The 20,893-nt window shown below is 37.7% G+C and overlaps 1 protein-coding gene across 3 annotated transcripts in view; it reads left to right on the top strand.

Annotated features, from left to right (window-relative positions):
- thsd7ba (thrombospondin, type I, domain containing 7Ba) overlaps positions 1-20,893 on the top strand; it is an 87,854-nt gene that overhangs the window by 26,529 nt on the left and 40,432 nt on the right. For all 3 annotated transcript variants that reach the window (XM_077728466.1, XM_077728465.1, XM_077728467.1), the window contains 4 exons: positions 13,216-14,062; positions 15,149-15,397; positions 16,073-16,242; positions 18,712-18,870. In XM_077728466.1, the coding sequence (XP_077584592.1) occupies positions 13,216-14,062; positions 15,149-15,397; positions 16,073-16,242; positions 18,712-18,870 (1,425 nt within the window). The remainder of the gene's footprint in view (positions 1-13,215; positions 14,063-15,148; positions 15,398-16,072; positions 16,243-18,711; positions 18,871-20,893) is intronic.

Raw genomic sequence — 20,893 nt, 5'->3', positions numbered from 1 at the left:
GTTTAGATGTTTATGCCTTTTAAGGCAGAAAAAATCCTGGACATTGGTATTCAGATCACCCCCTAAATTAAAAAACATGATTTTTTTTTCTTTATTGCTGTTTTGTCTGTTGGAATACGCATTTTTTCTTTGTTTTGGATTGTGGTCTTTATTTTCTACTGTGAGGATTTACACTAAAGTGTAAGTCTTTGTTGGTGTAACTCAGGGGGGTGTTCATCATACAATAGCTCCTCATCATTACATTGCTGGCAAAGAACTAACATCTGTCTCAGAGGTTACATGCTGGGTTTGGACTGGTACATTAATGCACAACAGTTTGTGCTTTGTGGGTCTGTGGATATGTTTTACATACCATTAGTAATTTCTATGGTTATGCTATTGCTGCAATTTCTTTTTTAAGCAGTTTGAACCATTTGCCTTTGGAGTTTTACACATTAATTGCTTAGGGTTGAACTGCTTAGTATAAAGTAGGACTTTACAGTTGATGTATTTTGACGCATTGATTACCAAGAAAAAAAAGAAACATTCTTCATCTGAATAGGTTTGCGTGCAAGCTTTTAATTCTGAAAAAGGCACAGTAAAACAAAGAAAAGGGAAAAAGAGCAACAGCTTTTGTTTGCATTGTGTTATTTTTCATATGAGAATTTATAGTCAACAATATAAGTTTTTCTTTCTGCTTGTTACCATGTTGACAATCAGCAACTATTTGAAAGCTGTCAGTGCCAAATTAAGCTTCAATGCCTGGCAGTATAATTTCATATTTTTATAACATTTGAGTTCATATTTTGGATTGGGTTTTTTGCCATTTGCCGTTGACACCTCCCCAAAAGAAAAAAAAACCAAGAAACAAGCCAGTTTTTCCTTCCCTTGCTTCAATAACTCCACTGAAAATTGTCACATTCTCACACAACATGCCACCTTGCTGGGCAATTAGTGGGCTCAGTTCACACTGCGTTTGGGAAACAACACTGCCAAAGTGATAAAGAGGCAGATTAATTTCACTTCAGAAAACGCATGTAAAGATATGAACTCAAGAAAAATCACAGGTGATGTTATAAATAAGCTTATAAAAAACACAAAGGAACTGACAGTCCAATGCATTTTGACTTGAATTGAAATAGGTCTTTAATTTAAGTAGGAACAGAAAAGCCTTGTACTTTATAGTCATCAACAACCCAAATTTTGAGTTAAAGAAATAACTAATAACAAGTTTTTGGCAGTTTTTAACATTCCATTTTTCAAAAGTTGTTGAACTGTTGACTTTTAAAAGTATGATCAATATGGGGGGAATCTTTTGACACTTGCCAGGAGTAAAATTGAGCAGGATCCATTTATGCTTGACCCACATCAGCACCATGGAGAGGGGAATATAGCTCTGGAATATTGTGGCTAATGGTATCATTATTCAATTATTGTGTATATAAATTCCGCTGAGAGTTAGAAGCCCACACATTTTCATTCAGTGAACATTTCTTTTTCAAAATGAGTTGCACTTATGTACAGTTAGGACCTGAGTTATTCATATCTTGGCCACAATTATGTATTGAAATGTAATGATAAGAAAAAATAGTGGAAGAACATTTTCTAGAACTGGAAAATTTTGTTGAAATGCTGATGCTTCAAATTCTGTGCATTTTAAAAAAAAGTGCTTGCTTTTTTAAAATATTTCAGCTGTGATATTTTTTAAAATGTCATCCAGGTATAGTATTTTTTTTTACCCTAATTTGACCATAGCATGTATGCAGTTGAATAGGCGAAGTAATGTATAGTCACAATGGAGCTGAATCTTGCTTTCGATGTTCACGGTCGTTTTCAGATGACGACCCTGTTGACTTTCATGCAAAGTACATCCCAGCTTTATCACAAGCACGTTGGCTCAAGGACAATTTGAGAGGCTGATATAGAAAAACATCCAAATTTTCCTTATGCGTTGGCCTGTCACCAGCTTCCTCTATTAGATATTCACCTACTGGACGATGCTGAACTTCTATAGCAAGGGTCTTTTCGTTCTTATTTTTTGATACACTGGTCCGTCTTAATATAAAATGAAATACGAGTCAATGGTACATAAAATGAATGAATAATTCTAATGCAAATACAGAACAAAACAAACAAAAACACTACTACATCATACACATGGGTTCCCCCATGATTTATAAGCCTCACAACACACTACGCCTATTTTAGCTGGCCCCAATTCACTGCTACCATAGAAAGTATAAAAAAATATCCATATTTATATTGCGTTTCAACCATGTGTACCGATACGTTTGAAAGAACAGTGGCAACATAATTTGGTCCCTATATGAACAAACCTGTCCCGACGCTATTCCAGTGAATTGCATTAAAATTTGGTTGAAACTGAATTTCAATACTGTGACTTCTTGTAAAACTAAATTTCAATACTGTGACTTCTTGTAAGACTATATTTTAGTATTGTTAAAAATTGCTTTTAATAACACAGAGATTAATAGTAATTTAAGTTTACATTTAAATTATATATTTCTAAAAACAAAGTATGGTAAATGAGTGGTTATCTCGTCCGCCTTAAAGTTATGAGATCATGGGTTCAATCCCCAGTGGGTTTTGACTTACCTATATAGAGTTTGCATGTTCTTCCTGTGCCTATGTAGGTTCTCTCAGGGTGTTCCTGGTTCCTTTTACATCCGAAAAATATGCATGTAGGCTGACTGAAAACTCTAAACTGTCCATAGGTATGAATTGTTCATCACATTGTGCCCTGTGATTGGCTAGGAACAAATTCAGGGTGTCCCCCATCTGCTGCCTATGACCCTTGTGAGGATAAGATGTAGAGAAACTGAATGAATTATTAATGAGAAGAGTTTCATCGCCTTCTCGATTATTCAGGATTTTTTTTCAGAGCCAAAGCCTAAAGATCCAGTCTCATCCCGGGCCGACTTTCGGAGAGGGGAAAAAAAAAGAACCAATTTGCCTTGGATAATAATAGAAGACTCTCATTTTAAAAGTCTAGCTGTATAGTAGTGTGCTCTCAAAGCTGAAATCAAAGATGAGCACTCACTACGTACAATAAGCTCTGAGGAACTTCAAGTCTTCCGTGACGATGTGCTGGCTGCTTTACAAATGGCTTTTCTTCCGTCATATGTGCTGCAGCAAGAAATACAATCGTTGGATTTAAATGGGCCGCATTAGTTTAAAAGTTCAGACATTTACTGCCTTTCCAGATCATTGAAAGGCTCTATGCTAGTGTTTGTTTTTGTAAAAGTATTATATATGTGTTTGTAATCTTGTAAATGTGTTGGCACAATTTCAATACCACAGTAAAAATTCACTGTGACATTGATAAAATGTTCATTAATCCCACACTAGTAAATATGTGATTGATAAGTGGCTGCTGTTATTTACTCCTTGTTTTCACACTGATAGCTTTGTTTTGACATTTTATGCCAAGAGCAATGAAAAGTCCAAATATATGTATATTTTTTTTATGAGGATTCATGTTTATCACATCTATTTAAACTCCAAACTGACGTACTGCTCAAATGTGGATTTCCGCTATAAAACCTCTTATCATCGACATGGTTAACCACTATGTCCTTCAAATCACCTCAGTGTTTCCTCAACAAGCATTATGTCACCAAGACAAAGATTCTGCTGGCTTTTTTTGCCATATCTTTGCTCACATAATTACAACAGAACTACAAATCCACTAACTGTATATCTAGAACAGATGTTACAGGCCTACACATAATAATACATAATAATACAACATAATAATAATGCATTTGGGGGAGGGATTAGGACATCCAGCTCACAGTTCTGAGGATTCTCTCGCTGTGTGGTTTGTATGCTCTTGCCAGGCCTGTGTGGGTTTTCTCTGGGTACTGTGGTTTTCTCCTACAATCCCAAAACTGCCATGCTCAACTGGTTGAACAGTTGAGATTGGGTCTATGTGTGAATCTGAATGTGAGTGTGAATAGTGGTTTGGTTTGCAATCGAAAGGCGGACTACGCCCTGGTCCCTAGCCAGCCAATCAATGGGCACACACAGAGACAGTCAACCATTCACACTCACAATCCTACATGCACTGAGTAGGAATTGATTCCATGATACCCAAACCAAGGCAGGCTATCGTAGTTGTAAACATAGTGTTGATGTTTCTGTGTATACCCGCTATTGTTATTCACGGTTTAATCGTGTCAGCAACCTAATTGCCTAATTATAATAATTTTTTGATTGTCACTGAACACACAAGTGATGTGCTTTGTAATCCATCCAAATGTAGCATGTGCTCTATCAAGAGGAAAACAGAGCACTAAAGGGAATTTTGTTTCCTTGCCAAAGCAAAAGGCCATCACGGAAAATTATTGCATCGGGATGATGTTATTGCTAACGAGCTTGTATATTTGTGACGGAGAGGGTTGTTTCAAAAGCAGTTTGAGATTTGCTTCATCATGGTGCACTATTTTTCAAAATATTTTAGTAGTAGTATGTGTATATTCAGAAAACAAAAGCAGAATACTTTAATTTAAATGAGAGCAAGGACATACTTATTTTTTTGTTGGTTAGAATTAGTTATATTAATATGTATTTTTTTATTCAACACATTCGAAAAGTTGTAGTGGCCAGTGAATTTCATTAATTCAAGATTTCGAAGATGCTGTTGAGCTTTCGAAGATTTAACTTTTCTGCCCTCAGTCTGGAAATAGTCAGTTGCTATGAAAACAGCTTATCAACATAACAAATCTCCCAAACTATTGAATTCACTGCTCTCGTAAACACAATTTCCAAATAAACAAATTTTCATGAATGCTATGTTTTCAACTGTACTACACGAAGGGCTTTTTGCTTCACCCTTTTACGAAAGCATCACCCAAAGTCAAAATGTAATGCTTTTAGGTTATAGTTTTTGCAGAGGTAGAGGGAGCAAAACAAGGGCATTGGCAGGCTGTAACCAAGGGGGGCATAATAACAATGTTATGTGGTACATGAAAATATCCTGGCAGTGGTGCATTTTATGGATGTAGCAGATGAGAACTAAATATATTATGACTGAATAACAATGATATTGAAAATGTTTGAGTGAAAGTTGGAAGAATATCACATTTGGAAGAATAGCACAATTAAAAAGCGTTTCATTTAGATATGGGAAAGAAATGTCATTTGATAATAATTAAGGCTTTTGCCTGAGGGGGAAATCATTTAGATGAGCGAGTCTATGTAGGGTGATCTACGCATTAAGATGTTTTATCTCGCTATAAATAGCAGGATTGAGAAGGGATACTTTTACAATTTAGATTAAATACTGCATATGACACTTGGAATATGCTGCTTTCTAATGATTCTTTAGACAAAGACTACTACTACTGTGGAATTTGTGTCAATGATTGCTTGTAATTATTTTTTTTTACATTTTACGCCACATTTTTGCTTGCGAAACATATTTCTCGCTTATGCTCTTTTCTCATGTGCTCCCAGTTTTGCCATTTAAGACTTTTGACATAAACTTCACGGGTGGGCGAGCTTTATGGGAAGTATACTCACATTAGTCAAGTAGATGCTTTATAGTTATATAAGAATCCCAGTTTGATGTCTATAGCTTTCAATGTCAGTCAATGAGTTCAGAAGAAATGGCTTCTTCACTTTTGACCTTGTGAATCCATTCATCCTAAGTCAGAGCAGATAAAAGCTCGACCTTCTATGATGTTGAGGATAGAAATGTAACCATGCATAATTTTCTATAATGTTTAATTTCCATAAATAGATCCAAACGAGTACCAGTGAGACAAACAGAATATGGCCTCATAATAACCTCATCACTATCACGCATGTTTTCGCTTTTTCACTTATGATCTCTTTTTGGTAGATAGAACTTGGCAGTCTGATGAACTACGCATTTCTGTTTTAATTAAATCTGGCTTGGATGTGAGTTTGGCACTTTAAATGATCTCGACAAAGACAAATCCACAGGCAAGCAAGCAGCGGTGCAGAGGTGTAGAGGCAGCTGCCTGTGTGGGTGGAAACTATCATTTTGTCTTTGACCTCACAAAAATTGAGCTTCAAAAGAAAGCTTCCAGGGGGGCGGGGGGTGGAGATGGTGAGGGGCACTGTTGTTTTCTGGCCAAATTTCATTCAGGCACTGCCAAAATTGAGCAATAACTAAAACAAAGCTAGATAACATATGACCTGTTTTTACATGTAATTGGTTTGAATTCAACTTGCTGTAGAGTGCAAATTAAAGTCAGAATGACTAAAAGAAATGCCCAAACTGGAAAAAAAAGTACACTGTAGTATGCTTGTTTGCTGAATGTGAGTTTCTTTGGACATGCAACTTATGCATTTCTCTTAAGGTCAGCTACAAAAAAACATTCTGTTGAATTATTTCATGGCTGCCTGTAATCAATAAAAATGGCCTTGGCTATTGTTTGGAGCAAACAGACGAAAACAATTCAGCTAAAACAACATTCTTTGCTCCTTTATTTGACTTGCTTAGCCCGCTTTAATCCTGAAAGGTCCACAATTCCAACAGATGTTTTTTTTTTTTTTTTTTTATGTCATCAAATCCTATTTGGGTAAACCATGTTTGAGCGGCCAATTTAGTGAATAAAGCTTGAAGGTCTGCGCCAAACCCAGACTCTCTGCTTGATGCTGATTGTGAGATCTAAAACTTTAGCAAAAAAAAAATCTGTTGAAGCTTTCATGTTTATTTCCCTTAACCTCCTAAGACCCAAACTCTTGCAAGCCATGCACTTTTATTTTCTCTTTGATTTTTTTAGGCTAATTGGGACCTGATGAATGTAAAAACAAAGAGTCATATTTTTACCTGATGTAGTTCCTGACAAAAATGATGTCCACATCATAAGTGAACTCCAGGCTCTTGTATTACAAATTTTAACATGGTAGTCTTTGACAACCAAAAATATGATGTCCACACCTGTGGACACTCAGTCATAGGAGGTTAATGAAGTGTTATTATAGAGAACCTCCTCACCTTGCTGGAGTGCTCTATCTTTGTCAGCACAAAGTGCTTCCAGCCCCAACAGCAGATTTAGCTGAAAGTACAGTAAATAGGTTACCAACTAGTAATATTTCTCGTGTCAATGTTCTTGTTTTTTTCTGCCGCTCTTCCCTCACGATTTTGATAAATAATAGCTTTTTTTTAATCCTACCGTGCTGTTGCCATTTCAAAGGGCTCGGAGAAATTTCGTGAGATGTATTTACTGATTCATATGTACTGTGAGAGGGAATGTTTGAAGAACAACATCTATAGAGGACTTTTAAATTAGCCTACTCTGTTTAGTGTATGTTTGACCTAATGGGAATCATGCAGAAGACTTCATGAGGTGAAAGATAATGGATTTTATTTAGAAACTCCCAAATGAGTCATTTTTAGGAGGCAGTGTTACTGATCCGAGGTGCTTGCTTGATTCTATCCTTTGATCGCTTGCTGTGCTGAAACAGTCGGAAGACAGTATATCCGAGAGGGAGTTAGAACACTGAGGAGAGAAATGCCGATCGCTGGAATTATCCTGCCAGCTTGATGTGCTTGCCAGGGATATGCTGTATTTACTTTTGTCATGGACACCTGTGTCACTTATCACGCAGTAAATGCAACATTCAGTTTATGTAATCGTTTTATTACGGATTATAAATGCTAATGCAAACAGGCAAATACATATTTTATTGGGAGGTTTATTTTTTTTCATCCTTTTATTTAGGAAGGACCATGTCGGTAAAGCCGACAAGATCAGTTCATCTGGTATGTGTGATAAACTGTCACTTCATATTTTGCTTTTAAATTAGAAATAAACAGCATAGGCTCAGAATGTTAGCTACAAAATTCAGATACAAATTAAACAGTTGGCTAGATTTTCTGATGGTTTAGGGGTTCACTCGCCTGACTTTGGTGCCGGCAAGTGTGGGATCAATTCCCGGTTGGTGGTGATATGAATGGGAGTGCTGCAGAAATCTTATGACCCTCATTATCTTGAGGAACACAACAACACCGATAAAATCTCAGCTGTGTCTATTTTAGTAAAATTTAGCCAAGTAGTAAACCTCTCACATTGTCGGGTGGTTTAAAAGGAATATAACATCCACTGCTTACTGTGTATCTCACCAAAATGACATCCCCTCAAAAATATGTCTCAATGGTTTCTAAGCCTGGGTTGTGTTGAAAAACAGTTTAAGTTTCTGGGAGGCAGTATTAAAATATTCAACTTGAACGAGCTTCACATTTGCAGGATTAATTGACGATCTGCATTCTGATTGAGTATAACTAGTGGGGAGAGACTACGTACTTAATAAGCAGACAGTCCTGGGAAACTGGTGCTGTTGGCTTTTACATTAGGGGGATCTCAAGGGGCTATGCTTGATCCAGGATCATGCTTTCAGACTGATTGATTTGGTTGCAAAAGGTTTCTACTAAAGAATGAATGTCGAGCTCTAGAAAGCGCCAGTCAATGAGCCTTTCAACTGAAATTGTGATTGGTTATTCGCCTGAATTCTCATCTACGAATGAGAATACAGACCATTGCTGTGAAATTCTGACAGACGCAGAACATTAAATGATATGGAATTCAAATCAATGTGGCAGCACACAGAGTTTCTAAATAGCATTTCAGTCAGTAACTGTCAATTCAGTGCAAAGAGTCAATGGTTCATCACAAATATAGACTTGGAATATTGACTCGAACAAATTGGATCAAAAGGACAAGAAACTGAATATTTGCAGTGTCCACTAACACCAAAAAAGATGGTTTGTTATTCATTTCATATCAGTTCACTATTGAATGCTTTAGTATTTGTGGCAATCCTAGTTGACAGATAAAAAGGGCTATCTGAAAAAAAAACATACAAAAACGTGTCTGATGCTTCTTAACTGAACAAGATGTCATTAAGTTTTCCATTTGTTTTCCCGTATTTTAGCGCACCGATTACTTTGTTTAGTTGTCACTACTAGATGAGAAAGTGGTTGTCGAGTGGAAATATGACATAGCTTGGAGTGCTCTCACCCTATATTAGAGGCAAAATCAAGCGGAACATTCTCCCCTTTTTTGAGAGGAGCTCCGGCAAAATCTGTGAACAGATGAGAACACGTGCAACTATGATCGAATGTCAAGGAGAACAGAAACAGGAACGACAGGTCAGGCACAAATCGAACCCACTTATTTGACTTTTTTTTTGCCCCATCTATGCACACAGCTGCCTCCTTCAAAAATTCAATTGAGCAAAAACTCCTCAGTATTTGCAGTCCGTCACCATTTCAAGCTTGATTCCCCTGGTTGAAAGGTGAATTGCCACATGTCACATAGTTACTTAGCTGCTTAAAAAATGTCCTTTTCATCAGTTGTGATCTCACACTGGCCATTTTCTCCGGCCTGTATCATCATCCAACACCTGGGCTCTGGTGCAGGTTAGACGACATTGCCATTAGTCCTGGTCCTGTGCCTATAACAAAGAAATCTCAGGTCAGTGGACAGGAACGAGCAAGAGGAGTGAATGACATCCTATCCAATTACATGTCACCCCTGTGCAGGCTGCAGCAGGGACTTGAGGGAGCAATAGAAGACAAGCAATTGCACAGAAAAAGATTCCGATCACCGCAGAGCTACTGCACTGCTTTAGCCGCTTTCTGTGGCTCTAGTTACCATGTCTTAAAATAATACAGAAATAAAAAGGTAAAACTATCGATTCCGGCAAACCCTGCAATGTTTTCCCCCAGCTTTAAATCAAAATAAGACCTACATGTCTTTGTGAAGAAGGACCTGGAGGGAAATACAATGGCTGGCTTTTTGATGAACTACCAGGCCTCCAGAGACTAGTTATTGTAACAAACCAACTCAGTTTTCATGAATTTTTACCCTTGATTTTCATTTTAAACACAGTATAATCTTTCAGGGGAAACACCAGCTTTATGTTGTCTTATTGAAACAAAACGGCTTCTGCACTTTATAGCAATTGTTGGACCTTTCAGTGGAAGTGAGACAGTATAACTATTATATATAGTATATAGTATTACTACTTATATTTACTGTGTTGTTTTGCTTGTTACTGAGACTGGGGGAAGAAAACACCTTGAGCCATTGGGATTTTTGTTGTTTTTGATAGGTGTTTCTGGACATTTATCTACCTCTTTGACTGTTCTGCCTCAAAGCAATGTGGCTTAAAAGCATTACATTGTCAAAACAGAATAGGATTTTATATGCATGTATTTTTAACAATTGTTGTTTTGCTGTGTTAATGCCGGTTTAAGTCAAATTCCATGATCAAAATGCACACATAACTCTATATATATATTTATTTTCAATTTATGTATATTTTTTTTCCTCGTTCCTGTGGCACATAGACACTGTGCTTACATGAAGCCGCTGGCTCTCAGTGGTCCCCTGGGGTTGTTTCCATAACTTCAATTCCATTAACGTTCCAGAATAAGATTGGTAAATGGCCAATTATATCACAGGACTTGAAATGACAAAACTGAAAAGGCGTGCAACTTGAGTGAACCAGATTTTTTTTCGTTTATTTCCCAGCAGTGTTCACTTGAAGTTAGACAAAAGATAGCAATAACAAGCTACTCAAAAGCATTTTGCTATGCCCCGGGAGCTCACAGGCGCATACAAATTGGGAGCAAATGAGCAATACAGTAGCTTGCTCGTCAAAAGCAACAGGCAGGGCTCGGGCCCCCCCACCAAAAAAAAGAAAGAGAATAGAAAGGGAGTGAATTGAGCCCAGTGGAATCCTTTTTTCCTCTCTGGTCCCTTTTAATTACATTGGTTAAAAGTCTCTGGTCCCTTTAATTATATTTGGTGATAGCTGCACCGGGCATATTTAGTATGAATTTATAGGACATTTGGGTGCACAATTGTTCACCTCGTTTGCAGTTTGGAAGCTATTAATGTCCAAATGTTTGTTTGTATTGTAATACAAAGTAATTTAAATATTTCATCCACATCAAGATAAACACACTGCAGTCAATTTTCAGTCATTTTTAGTAATGGTCAGTGACTAATATAACAAAAAAAAACAATAGATAAATCCAACTCAGATTCCAATTGTTAATTACATACTTTTAATTGAAATTTTAATGGTTTAAGTTGGGAAGAATCATATTTTTTTCAAATCAACCGTCTTTCTGGTTTTTACTTCATCCTTTGATTAAAAAAGAGAAAAAAAACATTCCAATATAAACGCTGATCCTCTTTAATCAATGGTCCAATATACAACATAAATTACTTAAAGTTCACTGTAGGTGCAGTTTTACCCTCAAGATCTTTAATTTGGTTTTAATTTCAAGCTTTCTTAGCCTGTGCTAATATTGACTTGTAAAAAAACTTGTAAAAGTGCAATAGCAAAGCCATTTTTATTATTTGATTAAACATACCTTTAACCCTTCATAGGTCAGTTGACTCATTTTAGCCATTCAAAAAAATAGAACTAAACCCTATTAAAACCCTTGCTTCCACATACGTGGATATCATGTTTTTTCGTTACGTATAATCCACATTATTAACATTTGGTATACAAGTTTGTCCAACATTACCCAAAATGTGATGTCATTATACAGGATGTGGAAGCAATCTAGACCTTAGTGACTACTGCCAGCCTATCCAAGTCAAAATGGATTGTACGTCTCCCACGATCAATTAAATGAAAGGTTAAATCACTTCCATGAGCTGACGTACTGTTTTTCACTCAAGATGGGTTCACATTTTACCTATTGCAGCATTTGTAGTTGTTTTTCTTAAGAAATTATATGTTTTGCTTGGCAATATAGAGCAGTTGATTAACGATGAGTGAGATGATAATATATATACTCACAATTAAGAATGAAAGTCACATGTTACTCAGTATGTGGAGCTTAATTCCCTCTAGTGATTGCTGCCTTCTTCACTTTACTCGTTGACATTTTTACCAGCATCCATTTTCCTCCTTCAAGCCTGAGTAAAGTTGGGCTGTTTATAGCTTGTGGCCCAGCACTTTTTAATTAAATGATACCTGTGCCACTGAGCGACATTATGCAAAGACATCCCCTGTGCCATACTTTCATCAATTGTCATTTATGAGCACTGCGACACATCTTCAATTAGATTTATGCAGAAAATCTTCACATTATCATCAGGTACTAAATCAAACGGCAAAAGCCTTACATTAGATGCAATAGAAGCAACTTGAAATGTTGGAAATTAGTCTCAATAATACTGTCAGTGAAGAAATTACTGAAGTAAATGAAGTGGCAAAGTTAATGGGATGGCAAAAGTATCAACATTGTAATCACAGACATTTTTTTTTAATCTACTTTGAGTGAATTTCATTGTTTGGCACTACACCAGGCAGTCTCAAATCAACAGATCAAATGCAACTTCAGCTTTCTTCAGTAATGAATTCTATACCCTTAGGCTTGCTTTTTATATGCTCATGAACCTAGCGGGCTATTGTTGAGATTCACTATTCATCCTTACATGATCAGTGACTACTACTACTTGAATGCTAAACAATAACTGCAAAGAAAGTGGTAACCCATGTCGCTGACTGAAGTATTAATACTTTCTGCTAATCACCCACAACAGTGTTGTAACTCAAGCACTGCTTTCCCCAAACCAAATACTACTTTCCCCATTATTGGAAAGATGTAGAGACTAATCATGATTGTATTCATTGTGTGTTGTTACTGCGCAACCACAAAACAAGAACTAAATCCAAAAGACATAAAAAGTGCCATTTAAGACTCTCAGCATTGATTCTTTCACTGCCATTGACCATGATAGATGTCCAATTGTATGGCTCTTTTCATCCTTGCGCTGTAAATTCAAATTAATTTGTCGCCTGTAATCGTCTACTCCATTTGAACTGGAACAAATAGTCATTGAACATGTAGTGCTGTGAATGCCAGCCAATGAGTTCCGTTTTTTCTTGGTGCAGATGCTTACATAATTCTGTCTCCATGACTCGCAAATGACTGCGGGTAAATGAGCTCACTGGAATTGAGCAAGTCCTATGTGAAATCATCCTTTGTGATCAGAAACTTTTAAAAATATATTGACTTGGTTGTTTGCTTTCAGTTTGTTGGTGCATCCTTTCTCTGTTCATGAATAAATCAATCATGGAGGTTAAGTGATTGGCCTTCAATTATATTTGATTGCAAACTGTCTAGTATCTACTCGGTGGAATTTCAATCCTCAATTTGAAGCTTCCATTTTTTTTAATTGTTGTGGTGCTGCTTTTTCTCTTTTCTAGGCCAGTGGGGTCATTGCATGGGAAACGAGTGTGGTTCTGGTGGAGTTCAGACCAGGACCGTCTGGTGTATTCACACAGAGGGTTGGACGACACATCAATCTTACTGCAACCACATGGACAAACCCGAGAGTCGCCGGCATTGCTTTAAGGTGTGTGACTGGCACCAGGAGCTCTTTGAGTGGAAGCTGTCTGCCTGGGAAAACTGTGAGCTTGTTCCTTTTATTTCCAATGAGCTCAAGATAAGGACCACAGAGTGCATTACAGCACAGCATGGACTCCAGAGACGCAAAGTGCGATGTGTGCGCACTTTCAATGGCACTGCAGTCACTCCAAGAATATGTGACTTCTTTTCCCAGAGACCACCGGTGGAGCAGGCGTGTCTCATTCCGTGTCCGCAGGACTGTGTCGTTTCAGACTTTAACTCATGGTCAGGTTGCAGTAAAACATGCGGCAATGGCCTCCAGCATCGGACTCGACATGTTCTCACCACACCAATGTATGGTGGCGCCAGTTGCCCCAACTTTACCGAAACCAGGACTTGTTCTGGCCCTGTCCCATGCCCTGCCGGGGAGGATGATTACCAGTATAGCCTTAAAGTAGGAGCCTGGAGCGAGTGTAGGCTCCCACATCATAAAGATGGCCTGTTAAATGGTCGGACCACTGTGGATTTCAGCATTAACAAAGAAAACAATACAGTCATGTCACACAAACACGATTCCCTTTATCATCAACACTCTCATGAGCACCACCACAACCGGAAGTACCCCATGTCCTGGGAGCTAGAGGTGGGATACCAGACACGCCAAGTTGACTGCACAAGGAGTGATGGAAAGAATACAATAATGAGGTAAGATGAAATTACTTTATGTTTACAGTGAACCCTCATAATCCACTACCAAGCTCATGATGTTAATTTGCTGGTGTCATGCATTGGTTTTCTCCAAAAGAAATAACTGAATTGCAGTTAATGAGCAACACTTTCTATGACCTTAAAAGTATAAAAAAAATATTTCCAATGTAGTGTTTTGCTGGTTGCCTTTTATGCAGTGAAAGACATATGTACTGGGATATATGCATATGTTTGACATTTCCTCCCCTTCTTGTTCCATTTATGTTGAGTATTAGGTAGGCGTTAATGTTATACAGTCGTTTTGTTGTCATTGTGCAACACAAAAGGGACTCAATCAGTGGCTATTCTGTCCAGTAATGCAACATGTTGTACTTGAATTTAGAGTTTCTATTATTGGCAAACCTTTTTCAATTAAATGTCCTAAAGCATAGGCATTTGACCGCATTAACATTCCTGCTGAACAATATTGTGCTAAATGTCAAGTATACTACTCATTTTCTGTCCCTGCAGTTTGAACTGACTTTGGTATTTGCATTTTGATAAGAGATGACACACACACACACCTATTGTACACATCCCAGCGCACGCGTGGTATTTTGTTCTAATTTATTTTACATCCATCAGGAGTCTCATGATGACAATCTTTTTTTTTGCCTGAAAATAGACTTTTTATTTGTTGGCTGTTAATGTCTAGAACTAGTTGAACTTGGATTCAAATATGTCCCATTTGATTCAATTACATTCTATTTTCCAATGACAGCCTAATTGGAACATTACAACAGGATTGGAGCAGCATCTTAATAGCAGAGCTAATTTAGTTGTCTCATTTGAACAATAGAATCAGCAATTTCATGACTAATCTGCTAGATTCAAATTGATCATTCATCCTTAGTGGGAAAAATGTAATTCAATTTAACTCATTGGCTGCCATTGAAGGTGTGAGTCGTCCAAACATTCTTTCCATTAATAACAATTTTTTGTCTGACTTTTTTGGGCCAGGCAGTGTATCTACTCTCTTGAACTCGGGTAACATTTTGTTGCATTTTTTTCCAATTGAAACTAATGTATTTTCTCAACCTGCAGCCTTTGTACCAAGTACAACTCCCCGTTGATGTACCAATCGTGTGTGATGCCCAGAGACTGTCACACTTCTGACTGGTCACCATGGAGTCCTTGCTCAAAGACCTGCCGCTCCACCGACTTGTCACCTGGTTACCGTCTGCGGTCACGGGTTGTGACACAGATCCCACTAAGCGGGGGGAAACCATGTCCTGTCCTTGAGGAAAAAGAAGCATGCAACATTATGGGGGATTTGCTTCCTAACTGTCCAAGGTATTTTTTTTCAGATTATTTGTTAAATATACTAAGAATAAAAAGCTCACATCACATTTAATGTTCTTTGCACGGTAATGTAAATTCATTCAAAATTTATTTTGCACTTTTTCAGTGGCTTTATTATACTATACCCAAAGGCTGCAGATGTTTATGATATTCTTTTTATTTTGTTGCATTACTATTGACTCATTCTACAGTTCCAAGTTTGCAGTCCAATATTAAATGTGGGGTAACATTATATTTACCTAATAATGTTATCAACTTTGTTTCCCTTCAGGTATATCTTTTGTTTATCTGTTTTATTTGTGAAATCTATGTTGGGTGTTTCAGAGTGGAGGACTCATTTATGAAAATAACCATTAAAAGATTACTTGGGGCCATTGTTCTGGAAAACTCTAAATATTTTTGCTTTTTGCTCCAGTGCACTTTTCATGGCAAAGCCTGATCCTTTGTTTTGAGGTTCAGCAACTATTTGCACTGATTTGCATTTACTTATTTTGCACTTATTCCATATTTTTTCTACCTCTGCTTAAACTTGTATTTAACCTTGCCATTGTTTTCTATTGTAACTAAATCTTCTATTCTATTTTATGAAAATTGCAATGCTTAAAAGAAAGATTAATAACCCACCACTAAAATTCCATTAACTTGTGTTTTTTGGGCTACTTTCAGGTACGAGTGGAAAACCACTGACTGGGATGAATGCATGATTTCCCCTCTACTGGGCAAGATGGACCAGCGTCTGGCTAACATCAGTAATCTCTGCGGTGGGGGTGTGCAGACCAGAAAGATCTACTGTGTTCTAGTTCCTGATGACTCAACTCCACATCACAGAAAGGAGGGTAAGACAAAACCACCGTCATCCCAGTTGAGCTCTTCTTTGAGACACGAAAAGGCACTGTGGCCGTGCAGGCACAAAGAATAAAGAGCAGACAGGGATGGTGAAGCTTAAGCATGTTGAAAGTATATCAAAGCTTATCTTCAGCTACAGTAGTCTCTCCTGGGAGCAACTTACTCATTGGCGAAGCAGTTTCATCTGAAACTTAATCCGCATTGAGAGACAGAAAACCCTACTATGGCATGAAAATAGATAAATGCTAGGGAAATGTTCGTATTGTTGTTTACGCCATGCAGCATCTGCCACTGTAAGCATTTACTCTAAATCACCACACTAAGTAGTTGTCATCAATTTAAAAAAAATGTTTCATGGCAATATGGTGTCAGTTTTTTTAACGTCGGGGATGAAGAACGCCTGACAAATCATGTAGAAATGTTGCGTCCACAGGAGTTTAGAGTGTCGCTCCGTCCGCACTGGATAAGCTGTTGTAAAAAACAGTCTTCAGAGACCTTGTTTGTGAGGAGAGTAAAACATCTGAGGACATGCTAGTGGTACATCGAGACAAAGCTCAGAAATCAATTTACCAAGACACTGAAACGATTATTCACATGAGTGACGGTGTGTTGATGCATGCATGCAAAGGGGAAACGTGAATATAGTTCAACAAAGAGTACAACCGCAAAACAAAAAAACAAATCAATCTGATTCTACCAGGGGGCAAATCATTTCGGTTGAAACCAATTCAATGTCATGGGAATGCGATCATGTTTACCAGTTTTTGGGTTTTACTTTACTGAATATAAAGTAGGGCAAAGAATAAGGCCTAAGGAACCTATTAAAATTCAAGCACAATTGTGTATTTGCTGTACATTTAATTGTACTTTTATCACAATGTTGATTATTTTGTCAATGAAATCCCCTGTTTTTACTTGACCTATATATCTGAGAATAGTAAAATTGAGTGAGTGTGAAGTCTGAAACGGCTTTAAAGAGTTGGTATGCAAATTCTATCACTGGTCTAAAAATATGGAAGAGGCTTCAGATTTCTTATCAGCATCCATAGTTGTAGTAGTAGTAGTCCCCTAAAGAGAGGAAAAAACAGGCGGAATATTGATACAAAAAGTAAATAAATGAATATAGTACATGTCTAGGTATATATACTATGGCCATGATGCTTTCAATGAAAAACATGTTGGAAATCCGAGGATGTTCACAAGAATTTGACCTTTTGAGGTTCTTCCTTGCCCTATTTCAATACATTTTGTAAACTAACCAATTGGAAAATAAAGATAAATTAATGTAGTCTACTTCTACATTAGATCACTGAGGTGCTTTGGTAGGCAGAGGTAGGGTTATTACATTTTCTTTTTGCACTATGTAGTATATCAATGGTGCTCTGTGGTCTGCGGTGTGGGGCAAAGATCAATATGTACGATGTTGTGTTTACAACCCTGGCGCCGCTTCAGGTGATGTAAACTGATGTGGCTTCTGCCTTCATTGCGGAGCGCGTCTCATGCTCGGCTTATTCTGAAAGCAATTTGCTGCTGTTGGACGTCTGCAACTCTGTAATTGTCACCTCCAGTTTGGGGAACAAAGCCGATAAATGTGTAATATGCACTTTATCCATGTGTTTAAGCATGCATGTTATTTCTACACAGAAGATCAAACACTATGTAAAACGACTCCGGGCAAGAAAACATTATGCAGGAAGGACATTTGCAGAATCTCTCTCTGGGCTCTCATTTAAATGGAAATGTGATATTCATTGATGTGTGGAAGTGCATCAAACTAGAATATTAGATTAAATAAAAACTCTTGTATTGTGGGGAGAGAGAAAATACTCTCACTTTGTTGTACACAATTATAGCAACTCCTGAAACTGATCCCTATAAAGTCTCCAAATAACACCAGGATTGCTTTGTGGTGAAACAGACCGGTCATGTTTCGTCTTTACTGATGTTAAAACGTGGACAGGACAGAAAGTGAATAAAATTCACAGCCGAGTCTGAGAATGCACAGCAACTGAGGTCACCATAACCCAGACATATATTTTCTAAGAAACCAAAAGAGTAAATATCCGGGCAGAGAAATGGAGACATCAGGTCACTCAACTCTTGCTCTCCAAATATCTACTTGAAGAAAAATGTTGCAGTATACTCTGAATTTCGATTGGCTTCTTTCTCTGTGCCTATTTTCTAGCCTTGTCCAAGACTGATGAAAACCAGCCAGTCTCCTAGCAGACACCAAATACTAATCGGCAGTGTTACTTCGCTTTTATATGCATTTCCTCATTATCTGTGTGCCATTTTATTTCATCAGAGCAAACTGAATTTCCTTTTGTTGGAACATTTTACAGCCTCACAACAGCAAAAACTGGTAGATGTCCTCCCTAGTGGCATAATAAAAGAACTCACTGCTTCCATTGTGTACCGAAGCTTTGCTTAAATCCCCTGCAACTCTTGTGTTTGCACAGTGTCAAGACCCGTGACTACCAGGCTGTGTGCAGGTCAAGAATCTCCCTTGGCTGCCAAGAACTGCTCCATTTCTTGCCAGAACCGCTGCCTACTCTCCCACTGGTCGCCTTGGGGCTCCTGCATACATGACAACTGCAAAGATCCACAGGGAAAGAAAGGTATTGAATTACAAAAAAAATGTTAGGTTGGACAAATTGTGTCGTTTCAATGTAATGAGCCAGTTCTAACTTGGGGTAAACCTTTTTTTCCTTTGTAAAAAGCTGTCATTAGCTTTTCTTTCTTGCTTGAGGCAGTTTTTATGGTGTTTTCAACTAATGAGCTAGAAAAATTGAATTTTAAAATTTTAGAACAAAGAGGTCAACAAGAAAAAGCACCTGCTTATTTATGTCTAATAATTTCTTATTACTACATATGCCTTTTCACACAATTCTTTTTATTCTCATCTCCATTAACTTCTGTGTCAGGTTAACCATTTTGACATTGATTTAAAACATGCAAAAATACCAAAGAAGAACAAAAACTGTCTTCAATTGAGGTAATCCAGGATACCTGGTAATGGCAGATTTGCAGACTAGACCATTTATTTTTTAGACACATTAAGTGACTAAACATGAAAAAAAGCAGAACACCAACAAGCCGTACCTGATAAAAAAACAAAGACCTGCTTTTTGGGTGTCTGTCCCCAGGAGGTTGAAAGACAGATCAGAGGCTTCTTTTGTGTGTCTTGATGTGATTGTCTGTGTGAGCATGTGTGTCTCTAAGCTCCATTTTGGAGCAGGTGTACAGGTGAGTCACACACATTGAGTGTGAGATCCACCATGTGTTAGTATGCCAGAGCCGTTGGTGTTGGCTCTCTGCTAAAAGGGCAGCACGACCTCATCGCTGCCGTGTGTAAATGTCCATGAAAGCCCCCCAGGGAAAGACTGAAGTGTGGATTGTTCAGGTCAGTGCCCACACTGGTCTACATGGGATGACGGCAGCTCGTCTCCTAGACAATGTCATTAATATATTTCAAGAGGGAAAAGACGCAGCATCTGCTTTTTGCATATCTTTCTCTTGAGGCAGCGTATTTAGACCCAGAGTATAATGGAAGGAAACGTACAGAATATTAAAAGTAACAAGCTTTGCTTTAATTTAAACCTTAATATTCTTGTGATTGAAGACTTCAAATGGGAGTAGTAATAAAATAAAAACTTTTTGTCACATTTGATAGAACTATGAGCTGAGAGAGCTGATATGTGGAGGGAATATCAGCCCTCCCTGGACCCACATGGTACTTCTTAATTAGATTTTTTGGGAGGAAAAAATGCTTGGAATGATGCCAATCCTTGACAACAGCAGTGACTGACAATGACTGTCAATCATTTAGAATCTACATTTCAGATGCATTCTTTTAACAGACATCACAATGGCGTCACTCTGACTTGTCACGTTGAGCTTCAGGAGCTTTGATAAAAACTATCAGGTGGAAAAAAATATATTTGACTTGGTTAATGCTTCCAAATTGAACAAAAAATGTTGGTAACATACAATAAGAATTGTTAAACTTTGGGGACAACCCAAAATTATTTTACTGAGAATCATGAAAGTGATGCACATGATTTAATTTGATGGCTGACATGGAAAGATTGGCGGGTCCGATGCGGCACCTGGGCTGTGAGCTTATCACATGTTTACTAGCTCATCGAGAATTGACTTTTAATCTCAAGGTACCCTGCGTATATCTTTAACGTCGACAACATCATCCTAATCCCCAATAGCTATTAACGCTGTGTCAGCTGCATATACTTACGCGCCCTTTTTGATGACGTTCAGTTTGCTGCAGTAGAAGTCCAATCAAATTTTATCAGGAGGCTGGCAACGAATAAACGCTGCCAACCCTCCAAAATCAAATGCATTGGACATCTCCCACAATGATCTAATACATATTTATATGAATTCACTCTGCAGCTTTACATATTTTACCCGATACTCCATGCTTTTTAGATTTGACATTGAAATGATGTTAATGCACTTAACCTTGAGGTTCTATTAATCCAGTGTTTTAATTATTTTACTTGAGGTCATAGGTCTGAGAGTAGTGCTCTAGCTTGACACAGTGCTGTATGTAGCAAACCTACCTAACATAACCAGTATGACCAAAAATCATATTCATTATTTACATCTCTATGTTAACCCCTG

This window comes from Stigmatopora nigra, chromosome 11, assembly GCF_051989575.1.
Source record: "Stigmatopora nigra isolate UIUO_SnigA chromosome 11, RoL_Snig_1.1, whole genome shotgun sequence".
NCBI lineage: Eukaryota > Metazoa > Chordata > Actinopteri > Syngnathiformes > Syngnathidae > Stigmatopora > Stigmatopora nigra.
This window is presented reverse-complemented; position numbering and strand designations above follow the sequence as displayed.